The sequence below is a fragment of the Eleutherodactylus coqui genome, chromosome 1 (genome assembly GCF_035609145.1).
Source record: "Eleutherodactylus coqui strain aEleCoq1 chromosome 1, aEleCoq1.hap1, whole genome shotgun sequence".
NCBI classification, from domain to species: domain Eukaryota; kingdom Metazoa; phylum Chordata; class Amphibia; order Anura; family Eleutherodactylidae; genus Eleutherodactylus; species Eleutherodactylus coqui.
Genome location: NC_089837.1, coordinates 322,517,733 through 322,533,286, shown reverse-complemented (window position 1 = coordinate 322,533,286; position 15,554 = coordinate 322,517,733). Strand labels below are relative to the sequence as shown.

The window sequence follows — 15,554 nt, the reverse complement described above, 5'->3', positions numbered from 1 at the left end:
AGGCACCCTAAGGGCTCATGTCCACGGGCAAAATAAGAATTAAAATCCGCAGCAGATTTTAACTCCTCTCCTGCCCGCGGATCCGCACCCCATAGGGATGCATTGACCACCTGTGGGTAGATAAATACCCGCGGATGGTCAATAAAAGGGATTGTAAAAAAAATGGAGCATGAAAAAATCTGGACCATGCTCCATTTTCGTGCGGGTCTCCCGTGGGGACGGCTCCCGCGGGCTTCTATTGAAGCCTATGGAAGCCGTCCGGATCCGCGGGAGACAAAAATCTGATTTTACTCACACGCTCCGGTTCTTCTCTTCGCCGCGGCGCCATCTTCTCTCAGTCGCGGCCGGATCATTTTGCTTCGGGACGGCGCATGCGCGGGGCACGTCACCGACGTCATCCTGCACATCCGCCGGGCCGAAGAAAGAAGATCCGGCCACGACGCAGAGAAGATGACGCCGCAGCGAAGGAAGTATCCGGAGCGTGCGGGAGGTGAGTTAATTCTGATTTATTCTTATTTTCAGCGCTCATGTCCGTGGGGCAGGAGGGACCCGCTGCAGATTCTCCATGGAGAATCCGGAGCGGGCCTGATTTTCCCCGTGGACATGAGGCCTAAGGCCTCATGTCCACAGGGAAAATAAGAATTAAAATCCGCAGCGGTTTTTCCGCACGCGGATCCGCGCCCCATAGGAATGCATTGACCACCCGCGGGTAGATAAATACCCGCGGATGGTAATTAAAAAATTTCTGGAGCATGAAAAAAAATGGACATGCTCCATTTTAGTGCGGATCACGCGTGCGGAAGCTCATAGAGCACATAGCTCAATTGATCTCCCGCATGAAAAATAAAAGACAATTACAGTGCATCCGCAGCCCAAATCCACGTTACAAATCCGCAGCGGATCACCCGCAGGCATGATCCGCACCTAAAATTTCCCATTGGAATGCATTGACCACCCGCGGGTAGATAAATAGCTGCAGATGGTATTTTAAAGTGATTTTAAAATTTCATGCGCGTGAAAAAAAGCGCACCATGCTCCGTTTAAGTGCGGATCACTCATAGAGCTCATAGCTCACTTGATCTCCTGCATGAAAAAATAGGGATTTAAGCTCATTCGCAGCAGAAATCCGCGTTACATATCTGCAGCGGACCTGATTTTACCCGTGGACATGAGGCCTTAGGGTGTTATAGGAATGCCTCCACAACATTTCCAAACTTCTCTGGCCTGCCCAGTCACCAGAATTCTTGCCAATAGAACATGTTTGGGACCATCTGGGGTGCCAACTTCTACAGCTTACAGGTTTGTATGATCTAGAGGCTCAGTTACAGCAAATGTGGACTAATATGTCACAGGATACCATACGGAACCTGTATGACTCCATGCTTGATGTACCTAATACATGAAGGCACATGCCTCCTCATGTATTAGGCACAACCCGGCACCTCTGTGTGCCTGCACAGTAATGTACACCAGGTCCAACTTGGTGTAGGTTTCTGCCATAATTTATGCCTGTTTCTGGTGTAAATTAGACCTAAACCTGTCAGCTATGCCCCCTCAATAAGCCCCACCCACTTTCCATGAAAGTGGCGAGGCCGGCAGAGAGGACGGAAAAGTGGCCCTTGCACCAAATTTTGCGACTTTTTTTACTCCCGTTTTTTGGCATAAAGCCATCTTAAGTGTATAACTTTTTTTGGCCAGAGAGGGGACACTAGTACTATGCAGCGATTACTGAGAGGTTCATTGAGGGTAACAGCAGGATAAAGAGAGTGTGCAGAGAAGATTCATGGCTGGAAGTAGCCTTCATGGTGATGCAGGCTCAAAGAAAAAAAAAACAAAAATGGATAACTCTAATGAGAGAAGACACCACAAGTGATCCCTGGAGGTAACCTAACTGTAATCACTATCACTGTGTAGAAGTATCTATCATTTACTATTATAACAATGGTATTTGAGCCTGCAGTGTTATAGAACCTGTCTTATAGAATGTATATGGATATACACTATTTTTTTTTTCTGGCGGGAGAGGTGCAATTTTGTGTTTTCCTATGGGGCCCCATGAGTTTTATGGATGCCCTTGACTATAATAAGCCCGAACCACCCATGCACTATTATTAAGCAGCCTGCAGCAAGTGCCCATGACATGGGTGAGCTGACACAACCGAGTCCTGGGGGAACACTATTACATTAACGCTTCCCCAGGACCACTTTCACCAGTTCACTTCCATTTCCATCTTCACCTGTATTAGTTACGCAGACCTTTTTCAGTGTCTGCTGCACCTCTAGGGGATAGTGGGGAGGGAGACTCCCTGTCGTCCTACATGCTGCAGCCACTCCTTCCTCTGACACCATTCCTCCATTTCTTGCCACATGCTCATCTTCATAGAATAGGTCTTTGCCAGTCTCTGGGCATTCAGCATGGGGACATGGCAGCTTGTCAATGGCCTCCGCCACTTTGTGGTTGCTCTGCTCTCTTTCAGGTGCTGCATCACACAGAGCTGTGGCGCAACTCTAGACCATTTATATAATGCTTGCAGGGAAAAAGTTCTCACTCCGACCAGGGAGGGCACGGGGCTTACATTTTCTCAACATGGGGGCAGTTCCTCCCAGCGATGATGTGCTAACTGCATCACCACTGACATCATAGAGGTCCTCCTCGTGCCTGGCGCTTCTGTGCACCTGAACCTGGCACACTGTGGTGTTGTGTGCTTTCCTGGCGCACGGTCGGTCTCTATCTCTGCTTCTCCTTAAGCGCTAGAGTTGCTGCCCCCATTAGAGGGAACTGTTTATCCGCTTATAGCGCCATAATATAAGAATGATAAGTTTATACATTTTGAGGCCACCTGCACACGTACGGATTTGCATTGCAGGACCCGTGTTCGCTGTCCACATCGCAGATCCCCAGCAAGTACTGTTCGCTACATGCTATGGAAAAGCACTTCTTCCTGCACACTTGTGGAACTGCTATTTCCGTGAGCGGAGGAAAAAGCGCAGTATGTTCCATTTCAGTGCAGATTCCACACGGACGGCTTCCATTGAAATTAATTGAAAAGGTCTGAACCGTGGCCCTTCCACAATTAACCCTTTGCAATCCAATTTTGGAATCAGGCTTTCCTAGGGGACTTTCTCTTTCTGCCATTTTATAATGGCACCATCTGCTGGCTAGAGCCAGTACTGCAGTATGGGACATGCTGAAGAGGCCCCCGACAACAGAGCGGACAGTCATATACAGTAAGAATACCCTGCCGGACGTCTTCCGACATCAAAGCTGTACAGCATTTAATCAGAATGTCTTCAGACGTCAGACAGTGGATTGGAAAGGGGTAACCCTTTCCAATCCACTGTCTGACGTCTGAAGACATTATGATTTAAGGCTGTACAGCTCCGAAGTTGGAAGACATCCGTCGGGGTTCTCTTACTGTATATTTATTACCAGCCTCTCTGCTGTTTGAGTCCACCTCATGCAGTACTGGCTTTAGCCAGTATATAGCGCTGTTGTATACCGGCAGAAAAAGAGTAAGCCCCCCTAGGAAAACCAGGATACAAATTGGATTGGAAAGGGTTAATATTGCGGAAAAGTCGTGGATTCCGTGTCATCGCCTAACGACGGCGTGGGAAAAATAAACATTTTAAAAGAAAAATCTGTACTGTGCATTTCTGATGGTGACTCGCCGCAGCCATCCGCAGTACAAGCAGAAGAAGAAAAAGACAGGTATGTGCGGACACCGGCTGCGGTCATGGTCGGACTCTGCATGCGGAATCCAACCCGTCCATGTGCAGTTGGCCTGAGATGGAGTAGCTGAGCTAAATGCAGGTGGGCAGTCTCGCCCGCTCCACTTTTTTCTCGCAGTGGCCAGTACTTTTTGTCTGTAATAAAGTGGCCACTCGGGATAGATGATAGCCACAGCCTCTACAGCATGCATCACTGCACTGCTACCCCTGCCCAACATTACACACCCAGGTACAGGATGTGCAGACTCAGACCCCGCCCCGCCTGCACACGTGGCTGATCACATGGGCATGACGTCACGGCAGGTCCTTCAGCCTGGCAGGACCTGTCACCTAGTACCCTTCTACAAGCGGGTTACCAGACTGCTGGCCGGGGAGCGCTGTGAGTAACCGCTCGGCGGTGATAGCATTCACGTCTATTGGGGGTGTGCTCCCTTAGCTGCATGGAGTTGGAGAGCTCAGCGGTCATTGCCGGCCGGAGGTCTCATCACTGCTGGAGCTCCCACGGCTGTGCTACGTGCGCTCGCCAGCATGATTCCAACTCCGAGGGCTTCTCTCCCATCCGCCTGCATTGGCTGCAGTCATCCAGCAGCAGCCGCATGTGAGACGGTACTTCCGGGAGATGAGCGCTCAGACACGGTGTGCCCTCCAAAGATAACCCCTTAGTGACCGGCCTGGTTTGCCCCTTAATGAGCACGTGACGTTTTAAAATTCATCATCTTGTTTTTTATTGTATTATTACTAAACATTCAAGAAAAAAAACAAAGCAATTAATCGTTTTTCTGTTACCCCATTACTAGACCCCTAATTAACTTTGTTTCCATCCACAGAGCAGAATTAGGCCTTTGTTTTTTGGCAGGACAACCTGTGGTTTTCATCGTTACCAGTTGGAACTATACATAAGTTTTTGATCACTTTTTATTCTGCTTTCTTAGAAGTTAGGATTATAAAGAAACATTAAAACGTTATTTTTTTAGTAATGCACAATAATAAATTCTTTTAAAATTAACCCCGTTTAATTTTCCTAACTACATTTTATGCCCCATAACGCTTCTTTTTAGTTTTCCGCCAACAGATCTAAGGCTGGGTTCAAACGGGGTGTATTCCCGCGGTTTGGCCGCAGCAAAAACCGCGAGATTTCCGCTGGGAGAACCGCTGCGGAAAAACCCGCGGCGGCTTTGAAGCGGCCCGGCCGTTCGCTCTTCCGCTGCCGCCGGCGCTCCCATAGAGGAGAGCGCGGCGGAAATAAAAAAAAAAATAGGCATGCTGCATCTTCTGAAACCGCGGCTGCGGCGGCAGCAGCCGCGGTTCCAGCCTGACTTACCGCAGCGGATTAGCCGTCCCATGTGGACGAGATTTCTGAGAAATCTCGTCCACATGGCTGGCTAACCCCGAGATTAGCGGCCGCAGGCGGATCTGCTGCAGCGAAATTCCGCACAAAATTTCCACGGCAAATCCGCCCTGTGTGAACCCAGCCTAAGTGAGGTCTTGTCTGTTTCTGGGCAGTAGAGCCGTAGTTTGTACAGGGACCGTTTTGGGGTACGGGTGACTTTTGGATCACTATTTATTGTGTTTTTATAGGAAGGCGGCCAGATGAAAAATAGCAACTTCGTCGTTTATATTCTTACTTTTTTATGTAACAATATCTATTAGGCTGAGTTCACACGGGGCGCATCTGCAGTGGAATTTTGCCGCAGAGAGGCTGCCTGCGGCCGCTAATTCTCTTAATAGCCAGCCATGTGGACGAGATTAGTCAAAAGACTTGTCCACACGGGACAGCGAGTCCATCGCTGCAAAGCTGGCGCTGTGGCGCAGATTGCCGGACGCAGCATGTCCATTTTTTTCCTCTCTGCTGCGGCTGCGCTCTTCTTTATGGGAGAGCGGGCCGCAACAGAAAAGCATGCAGTGAAGCTGCTCCAAAACCTGCAGCTAAGTGCCGCGGTTTTGAAGCTATGTTTACCCGGCGGAAATCTCGTGGTTTTTCGCTGCAGCAAAACCGCACGATTTCCACTGAGAATACGACCGTGCGACCCCAGCCTTAGGCCTCTTGCACACGGTATGTGCGGATTCTGCATGCAGATGACCTGCGAGCCACTGTGTAAATGAATTTTAACCCTTTGCTATCCAAATTTGGATTCAGGGTCTCCTAGGGGGTTTTCTCTTTCCACCATTTTACAATGGCGCCATCTGCTGGCCAGAGCCAGTACTGCGGTATGGGGCATGCTGGAGAGGCCCACGACAACAGAGTGACCATTAATATACAGTAAGAATACCCTGCCGGACGTCTTCTGACATTGGAGCTGTACAGCCTTCAATCAGAATGTCTTCAGACGTCAGACAGTGGATTGGAAAGGGTTAAATGCTTGTGGGAGATCGGGGATTCCATGCTTTTTCCCCGTGGATGCACAGCGGATCATTCGCACGAAAATAAATGGCAAGCCCAATGGGGCCTTCCCTACTTCCCTGCCTGGTCTCTAAGCAACCTAACAAGTACAAATTCACAATGTCATTGCGGATCAAGTGCTTCCATAGAGATCAATGGAGCCCGTCCGTGCAGAATCCACGCTAAAATCAAATCAAATCAAATCCGCATGTGTGCGTGGAGCTGAGGACGCTCCCTGCTGTCCCATGGGCGACTCGAACAGCAGATCTCCCGTTAGGGTGACAATCGCGGATTCCGCAATTCAAATCCACCCATGTGCATGAGGCCTTGGGTATATTTTCTGTGTTCAGTATTTTTTCCCCTTTAAATTTTTTTTTCCTCACTGGATTATTTTAAATGAAACTTTATTGAACTATTACACAACTTTTTAGTCCCTCCAGGGAACTTGAAGAGATAATATATTACTATTGTAATATATTTTACTATGCCTATGAAAATAGTCTATTAGACCGTGCCGGAGGCAGGGTCTAATAGACTGAGCTACATGGCAGTGACGGAGGCCATCCAGCTGCTATGGGAACCCATCAGCCCCTCGTGATCACATGCTGATGGGTGACAAGGGGAACCCCATTCCCTGCGTGCATGCCATTGCTAATAGGTATTTACGACTCTTTGCATTATCTGTGAGATGTATTGGAGATGCATTGATGGCTATTCTCCTGGACATACAGTATATAGTGGTGTACATCAATTTGAATCTGTATTATGCTCTCAGGGACCCAAATCATTATGGGCTAATGCCCACGGACGGATTATTGCAGTGGAATTCATAGCCAGACACCCACCGAAAATTCCGCAGCAATGTCCGTCCATAGACATGCTGTGTTAAAAGATTCTCCTCTGCCCACGAGCGGAAATCAGCTGTTCTATTGTGTATGGAAAATCGCACAGACACCTTCCATTGCAGTGAATGGAAGCCGTTCGTCCCACAATATTCTGCACAGTGGGCACTGCAGAAGTACCGCGTCATAGCCCAGTGCCGGTGCATCATGCTTGCCGGGTGAGGCACTCGCGGCAGATCAGGACAGATGAGCATAGAGTCTCTGGGGGTCGCCAGGTTATCTACCCCCTATCGTATGATTTATGATGCCCTGTGGCTTTTGTTAAGCATTTATGTGATGTGTGAAGGCACCTTTAAGGTAATCATCTGAATCCATACAAGGTCGACCGCAGTCGATTTCCGCTCGTGGGGAGGGGAGAATTGTTTAACATGACATGTCTATGGATGGACATTGCTGCAGAATTCTTGGTGGGTGTCTGACCGTGAATTTCGCAGCATTAATTCGTCCATGGGCATTTGGCCTAAGGCTAATATCATATCTCTATATTGAAGTAAGATATCAAAACATGTACACCCAATGGCTATATATATATATATATATATATATATATTTCATTTTATTACATCAAAATGAGGTTTGTATACTTTTTGTTTTCTCCGACCTGTAGGTCCTCACTTGCCTGCTTCTCAGTAACAATTCAGCTACCCGAGGAACCATGTGGCCACTGTTGTGGACCGCTCTACGGACATACGCCCCCTACGTCACTTTTCCAGTGGCACTTGTGGTTGGTACAATAGGATACAAATTGGAATGGTTTATTCGTGGAACTCCACAGCAATCAGTGGAGGAGCAGAGCATTTTGGAAAAGAGAGAGGAAAGGGCCTTACAGGAGGCAGCGGGGCGTGATCTTACTCAAGTCATCAGCTTGAAAGAGAAATTGGAATTTACCCCTAAGGCTGTTCTCAACCGGAATCGGCAGGAGAAGAGTTGAATGACTTCATGCCATCCTTTACCTGAATGTATTTTGGAGAGTGTTACTGGAATAACAGGAAAACCTTCCAAGTGAAAGTGGCAGGCGGTACTTATTGACACCGGAGACACGGGAATGGAGTCAACACATGCAATATTGGAGTCATTGTTTTGCTTGATTTAATGATGTGCTGGTTTGTCATAATTACAATGCCTCAGATTTTCTACATTGCATGTCCTACAAGCCTGTGTCAGCTATTCATATATAACCGTTTAAGAAGATCACTTCTAAATAATGAACTTGCACATCTTTTAATTTCCCTTTGTTACCTCTAAATGTAGCCATAGACAAGACTGTGAGCGTACACAGGGACCCATAGGAGCTGCAGGATGGATGGAGCGTAAGGGTTCCTGACATTAACAGGGTTTGCAGGACATAGAAAGACAATGACGTTATAATGCCATAATAAACATTGTATTCCAGATCTGCGCTATTTCTTCCTGATCATGCAGGCAAACACATAGAACTAGATATCTTTGTCAGAACCAGATCTCCATGCTTTGGTTGTAGATATCTATGGTTGCGCTACTAATACACTCGCCGTTAACAATGGCATTTTTACTCTTGCCACCAGTACTTCTGGACCGGATTGCTAGGGAGTGGAAGAAGGTGGCCGTGATTCAGGTCTGCATTGTTGATTATAAGTGTTATTTTCTTGTTATATATAATGAGGTATCGGCCTTTTTGTGGGGCGGAGTTAAAATTGGACAACCCAGGAAACCTATTTAATATTTGCTGCAAAACGGCAGATATATCGCATTCACGTACAAGAACATTAGAAAAAGTAGACACAAGATAGCAATAGAGTATATATTTTAAAGTTCATGCTGGCCCTCAGGCACTTTTGTTGTTCCCACCCCCTATTGGTGAGTCAAGCTTGCTAGAGTGACAACTATCCCTCCCGACCCCACTCCCCTATACATTTGCATGCTTGGCCCAGAGTGCATGGATTTTCTTTGGGAGAAGAAAATAAACTAGTACTGATAATTGGATAAATATGGTAATAGAACCAAGCTTACGACATAGATATGGTACGGTAACACAACAGTGCTTACTACATAAATTATATACTAGTGCTGAGTAGAACTATAAATGCCGGAGCTTGGCGGCTATCCTAAGGCAGTCTCTGCTGCAGCTGGAAGTGGGCAGATGTGTCGTCCTGTATCTCACCCGAGAAGCCACAGGAGCTGGATAATTTTTATTTTTAACAGAGAGCCTTTTTAATTCAGCCCACAAGGGGGAGACAGCGGTCTACAAAAATCTAATTGGCCACTGCTGTGACATTTTTAAAAAAAGTAGGTTCAATTCTTCAATGAAGATGAATTGGTAGGTAGACAGGTAGGTTGGTTCAGTTCTTGTCAGTTGGGGAATGCTTATGGGCAAGGCCTTATTATGTCTGATTGGTGGTGCATCAAATGTCAAGATAGCTCGGGCCAACCTTTAAAGATGGAGCAGCATTCGGCGAGCAAAAAAGTCCAATGCAGGTTTTCTTTAAAAGGACATAATTCTTTATTCAATCCGTAGACATGACAACGTTTCAAGCGCTAACTGCGGTCTTTATCAAGTGGTCAAAACATTGTTGTTTCTATGCATTAAATAAACAAATATGTCCTTTTAAAGGAAACGTCCATTAGACTTTTTTTGCACCCTGAATGCTGCTCCATCGCTAAAGGTTGGTCTGGATATTCATGGATGAATGATCCACATCCTATGTGGAGCGTGCATCATAGCCCACGTGCTGTGCTTCTCTATTTCAGGGGCATTGTGGACTGCTGCTGTCAAATAAGGTATTTTGTGTTGCATAGGAAGGCTCGGGCCTGTGTAATTGGGGGTCAGCTGCTGGCTGCTCTGAAGCACGCATCATGGGCCTGCCTGCCACTTTTCAACTAGCAATGACTGACTGCCTTGTACGGCTTGAGGCGACGTCACGGGCACTCACGAGCCACAAGGTCAGGCAGCCTTCTGACAGCACCCACAAAGCACTGCGGTTGATTTAAGACCTTTGCATAGCACCGCCTTGTCAACAGACCCTTATCCTCCTCATTCCTCTTGCATTGGGCTCGCTCACGCATCCTAGGCTTGCATTGCTTGCAGCACTCTTCACCTCCCTATGCAGGATGGTTAGGCAGATGATTATATTGGAATCACTAGTTTCCCTCTGAAGGTACATCGGTTTGAGGGATCTCTGGCTGGCCGCATTTGCAGTGGTGATGAAACGTTTTCCCTAAAATGGGGAAAATTGGCTTCGACCCCATAAGACTTTATTGCCTTCCCCTGGGCTGGCATTAATAGTACTAGTAAGAATGATGATAGATCGTGATCATCATCTGAAGAAGTTAAACGTACAGCAGCCCTTTTTTTTTCTGCCCTACATAACTATAGATATGGATTATATATATAAATAAATCTTGCTATTTGTATAGCACCAACGTATTCCGCAGCGCTTTCAAGTCATTTATTTATTATCCCCACCCCAGCAAGCTGGATGCTCATTTTACCAACCTTGGAAGGATGGAAGGTTGCTGAGTCAGTCAAGTTACTGAACCAAGCGGGGATTGAACTCTCAATGTTCAGGTAGTCAGCAAAAGTTTAGGACTGCATTTCAGCTGCCTTAGCATCTGATTGGTCGCTGCTTCTGCCACTTTTTTAAAAGGTAGGCTCAATTCTTCCATGGAAACAAATAAGGTAGGTTGGGAGGTAAATACGTTTAGTTTTTGCAAGTTGGAGAATGCTTATGGGCAAGGTCTAATCCCTGGTCGGTGGCGCATGGAATGGCAAGAAGACTAGGGGCCGAACAGTATTTGCTGATCATTGGCATCAGCTGCTGTCTGCTCTGAAGCATGAGTCAGGGGCCTGCCACTTATCAAATAGCAGTTACTGTGGGCCACACAGGTTGGTTGAAATGGCCTAGCACGAATGATCCCTGGAACACAAGCAAGCTACCAGGGTAGGTTGTGCCTGACCAATCTTTCCAACTTTGATAATAACAGAGTTGTAAGCGATATGGAGTGTAGTTAGCTTATTAACTGGTCTGCGGTTTTGCTTCCAACAGTACCTACCAGACGCTCAGTGGATACAATGTTGTATGCTGGGGAAAACCCCTAGACTAAGCCACGGCAGGCAAACAAAGTGCGAATAAAGTGATTGGTTAGCTGCGCTAGAACTCTTGCTTGTACCTGAAAAAGGTTTCGCCTGCAACCCAACCTTCCAACCCTGCCTTCTACTGCTTGAGGTGATGCCACATTCACTCACAATGCACAGGCTCTAGCAAGAAAAAAGACAGTTGGAAATAATACACTGCACAGCATGAGTAGTGCCGTGTATTTTGTTAACAATCAAATGATAAGATGTTAATATCTCCTTGTGGGCCGAATTAATGATGTTAAAAGTTTTCACATATATAAAGAATTCACTTGAAAAAAAAAACATTTTTCCACTGAAGTACAATAAATTCTTGCAAACCCGCAAACAATACAAAAAAAACAATGAATGAAAAATATTTGAAAATTTTAATTAAAAAAAACTATTAAGTTATGTTATTTATGCTGCACGGTAAGTGCCATATTTAAAAAATCATATTCACCCCAAAATAGCGCTAATGTACATGTCATCTGCAGAGTGCAATGCATAATTTTGTTCTCTCTGAAGTGTTTTTATTGTGCAATAGTAGTAAAATATCTTTTAAAATATATAAATTTGGTATAAATACAACCGTACTGACCCATAGAATGAGGTTAAGGTATACATGTCATTTATACGGGATAGTTAACTGGGTACGAAAATTTCAATGTTAAAGTTCATTCTATTGTACAGCTCGACTCCCGAAACGCACAATAAAACACAATCAAAAAGTCCTCTCTGTCCCGAAATGATACTAATGAAAACGTCAGCTCATTCCCCAAAAATCAAGTCCCAACAAAGCTTCACAGTTGTGGATGGAAAACAAAAAAGTTATGAACCAGAATATAGTGACACAAAATTTAGAAAAAGTGTTTTTTTTTTGTACACAGATAGTAAAACATGTAAAAAGTATTTACATTTGTATTGACCCACAGAATAAGATTAGCATGTCATTCATAATGCAAGGTAAACACTGTTTAAAAAAAATGCAAGAATTTGATTATCTTGCCTCCCAAAAACAGAAGAGAAAAGAGAGTTGTGGTTTTTTTTTTGTACATCTTGGCTCACAAAAAAGCACAATCAAAAACAACCAAAAAGTCATCTGTCCCCCAAAATGGCACTTTTCTTCTATGAAAAGTGCTTTTATTGTGCAAAAGTAGCAACATGTTTTTAAATAGTACGTAGATTTGTTATTGCCATAATCAAACTAACCCGCAGAATAAAATTCATTTATGCAGCGCAATGAATGCCATAGAAAGAGAACCCATACAACAACGACTTTTTTTTTCTTCCTATGGCCGCCTGCAGACGGGCGGGTCGGACCCGACCCCAGCGCCTGCAGGGACGAGCGCATACTCACCCGCGCTTGGCGGCCCCGCTCTTTCATGTGCCGGCTGCCGGGCAGCCGGCGCATGCGCAGACCGAAGCCGGCGGCCAGGTGAGTGACGTTTCTGTGCGAGGCTCTGCGAGCCCCGCACAGAAATAGGACATGTCGCGGTTTGTTTGCCGCGCGACATTTCATGTGGCCAAAACGCGGCCGTCTGCATAGGAGTGCGTATTGTAATGCACTCCTATGCAAGCTTTTAGTGGCGGAAATCCCGTGGATAATCCCACCACGGGATTTCCGCCCGTGTGCAGGCGGCCTATCTCCACCTTCCCAAAAAATTATGCTCTGATGTAGGCCACCTGCACACGAACAGATTTTTACTGCGAACCCATGGCGGGCATACACACTGCGGACCTGCAGCAAATATTGTTCATAGCATGCTATAGGAAATTGCATTTTTGTGCACACTAGCAGAAACCAATTGCGATTTCTGATCACAGAGAAAAAAAATCAGCGCATGCTCCATTTTTGGGTGGATAGCTTTCATTGAAGTCAATGGAAGCCATCCGACCTACGACCCTTCCACAATGGCAAGGAAAACATAAACATTTAAAAAAAAAAAAGTATACTGCGCATGTCTGACGGCAGCTTGCTGCGACCATCTGCAGTACAGAAAAAGACAGAAGATAAGTACGCAGGGTCACTGTCAGCGGTCGAGCTGGAATGCGCTGCGGGAACCCGCATGTGGAAACCAGCTTTGCGGTGTGCAGGCGGCTGCACTCTGCACAGCTTACATATCCACATTATAAATTAACATACTAGTAAAACCTCAAACAAAACTACGGTTTCTTAAGGGGTGTAGTTAACAATATGGGATCACTTTTGCAGTGTTCCCTTGAAAATTTTTTCAACAAAATCTGAGCTCCTTTCCTTCTGAGCCCTGCCATGTACCCAAAAAGCAGTTTATATCCACCTGTGGGGCATTTACATACTTCATGGAAATTGGGTAGCAGATTGTTGGAAGCTTATTTACCTTTTGAAAAATTTGGGGCTGCACCTACATATTCTTAGAAAAACTGTTAACTTCCACAAAATACCCGTGGGGTCAAAGCACCCCCTTGATGAATTCTTAGAGGAATCTTATTTCCGAAAGGGAGTAACTTTTGGAGTGGTATACCTTTCTGGGTATTTCAAGGACTCTGCTTATACGCCATGATGTCCGAAGATTATTCCAGCCAAATAGCGCTCCTCCCCTTCTGAGCCCTGACATGTGCAGCAAACAGTAGATTGCAGTTAACTCTTGCGGTGTTAGAACATTTTCACATGAGGGTATTATTGGTAAGTGTCCTAGCCCAACTACGGATTTACTGACCTGAACTCAGAGCATCATAGATTTCAGCTGTTCTCTAAATTTGGGTCAGTAAACCTTAGCTAGGCCAAAACACTTGTCTTTAGTATGGGCACGTATACACTGACTTATGTCACTGCAATGTTGACATACTGTATGGTAAATGTTATAGTAAAACAAAAGATCAGGCTCACCATGTGCTTGTTTGTTCATTTAAAATTTGCAAACCATCTTGGCAGTCCTAGAGCGATGTTGGTCAGATGTTAGCAATATGGCAATAGTAACGTGAAGTTTCGCACTTACCAGTAAAACTGAAACTTTTATTTTAGCCCATGAAAGAATGAGTAGACATAAAGAAATTCCAGTTCGATCCTGCTTATACTTTTCAAACTTCCTGGTTCTTACTCATCGCATAATAGCAATAGACCAAAATCAATAAAAAAAGATTTTGTGGGTATGTCAAAAACAAAAGAAAAGTCAAAGATATATTTGGATGTTTACAGGATAAAAATGGTGAATTGGTTAAAAATGATGGTAAGAAGGCCGAACTTTTACATTCCTATTTTGTATCTGTTTCCTCTCAGAAAGTAGATGTAACATCAACTGATCTTCCCTGTGCTATTGAAGGAATAAAATAATTCAGTAAGGTAAGCAGAGACATGGTGAGGGAACACTTAACTAATGTAAATGAATTCAAGTCTCAAGGTCCAGATCAATTACAGCCTAAGATGCTAAAAAAAGCAGCAGAGGTAATTGCTGAACCATTCGCCATAATCTTTGAAAATTCCTGGAGAACAGGAGAAGTCCCACTAGATTGGAGAAGGGCAAATGTTGTCCCTATCTTCAAAGAGAAGAAGATGGATTCAGGAAACTACAGGCCTGTGAGCCTGACTTCTATACCGGGAATGATCTTAGAACAAATTATTAAACAGCATATATGCAAGTACTTGGATGAGAATGGAGTAATTAACCAGAGCTAGCATGGGTTTGTAACAAACAAGTTATGCCAGACAAATCTAATTTCCTTCTACGACAGAATCACCAACTTGGTTGATCAGGAAAATGCAGTAGATATAGTATATATTAACTTTAGGAAAGCATTTGACAAAGTATTTCCTACCATCCTTATTGAAAAAAATGACCAAATATGGGATTGACAAGGCTACTGTTAGCTGGATTCACAACTGGCTGAGTGATTGTACTCAAAGTGGTGATGGCAATATCGATAGAGGAGTTTAAAAAGGGACTAGACGTCTTTTTAGAGCACTACCATATTACAGGATATAGACATTAAATAACCAGAAGGGTTGTTGATCTCAAATGTTGATCTAGGGATTATTCTGACTGCCATTATTGAGTCAGGATGGAATTTTCCTCCCCAAAATGGGGGTAAATTGGCTTCTGCCTTATTGAGTTATTTTTGCCTTTCTCTGGATCAACAAGGTAGGAGGTGGAAACAGGCTGAACTGGATAGACAGTTATCTTTTTTTCAGCGTAGCATACTATATTACTATGTAAAGAATGGTCATAAATTGCTACACATCCAAGTTGAAAAATGTTTCAAGTGGGATACTACCAGGCTCTGTTCTGAGCCCATTGTTGTTAAACATTTTTATAAATGGTTTAGAGGCAGGAATTGAGGGGAAATTGATCAAGTCTCCTGACGACACAAAGCTAGCAGGGATGGCTAACACTCGAAAGGAGACAGAGAGGATTCAAAAAAATATGGACAAACTTGAACAGTGGGCAGCAACTAACAGAATCATACTTTACAAAGA

The 15,554-nt window shown here is 44.9% G+C and overlaps 1 protein-coding gene across 1 annotated transcript; it reads left to right on the top strand.

Annotated features, from left to right (window-relative positions):
* Positions 1 to 4,011: 4,011 nt before the first annotated feature.
* Positions 4,012 to 8,405, top strand: SMIM12 (small integral membrane protein 12). The gene is made up of 2 exons (XM_066575059.1): positions 4,012 to 4,108; positions 7,619 to 8,405. The coding sequence occupies exon 2, from the start codon at positions 7,667 to 7,669 to the stop codon at positions 7,940 to 7,942; it is 276 nt and encodes a 91-aa protein (XP_066431156.1). The 5' UTR covers positions 4,012 to 4,108; positions 7,619 to 7,666; the 3' UTR covers positions 7,943 to 8,405.
* Positions 8,406 to 15,554: the final 7,149 nt, after the last annotated feature.

Coding starts and splice junctions, on each gene's coding strand:
- SMIM12 (XM_066575059.1), top strand. CDS start 7,667: ATGTGGCCACTGTTGTGGACCGCTCTACGGACATACGCCCCCTACGTC.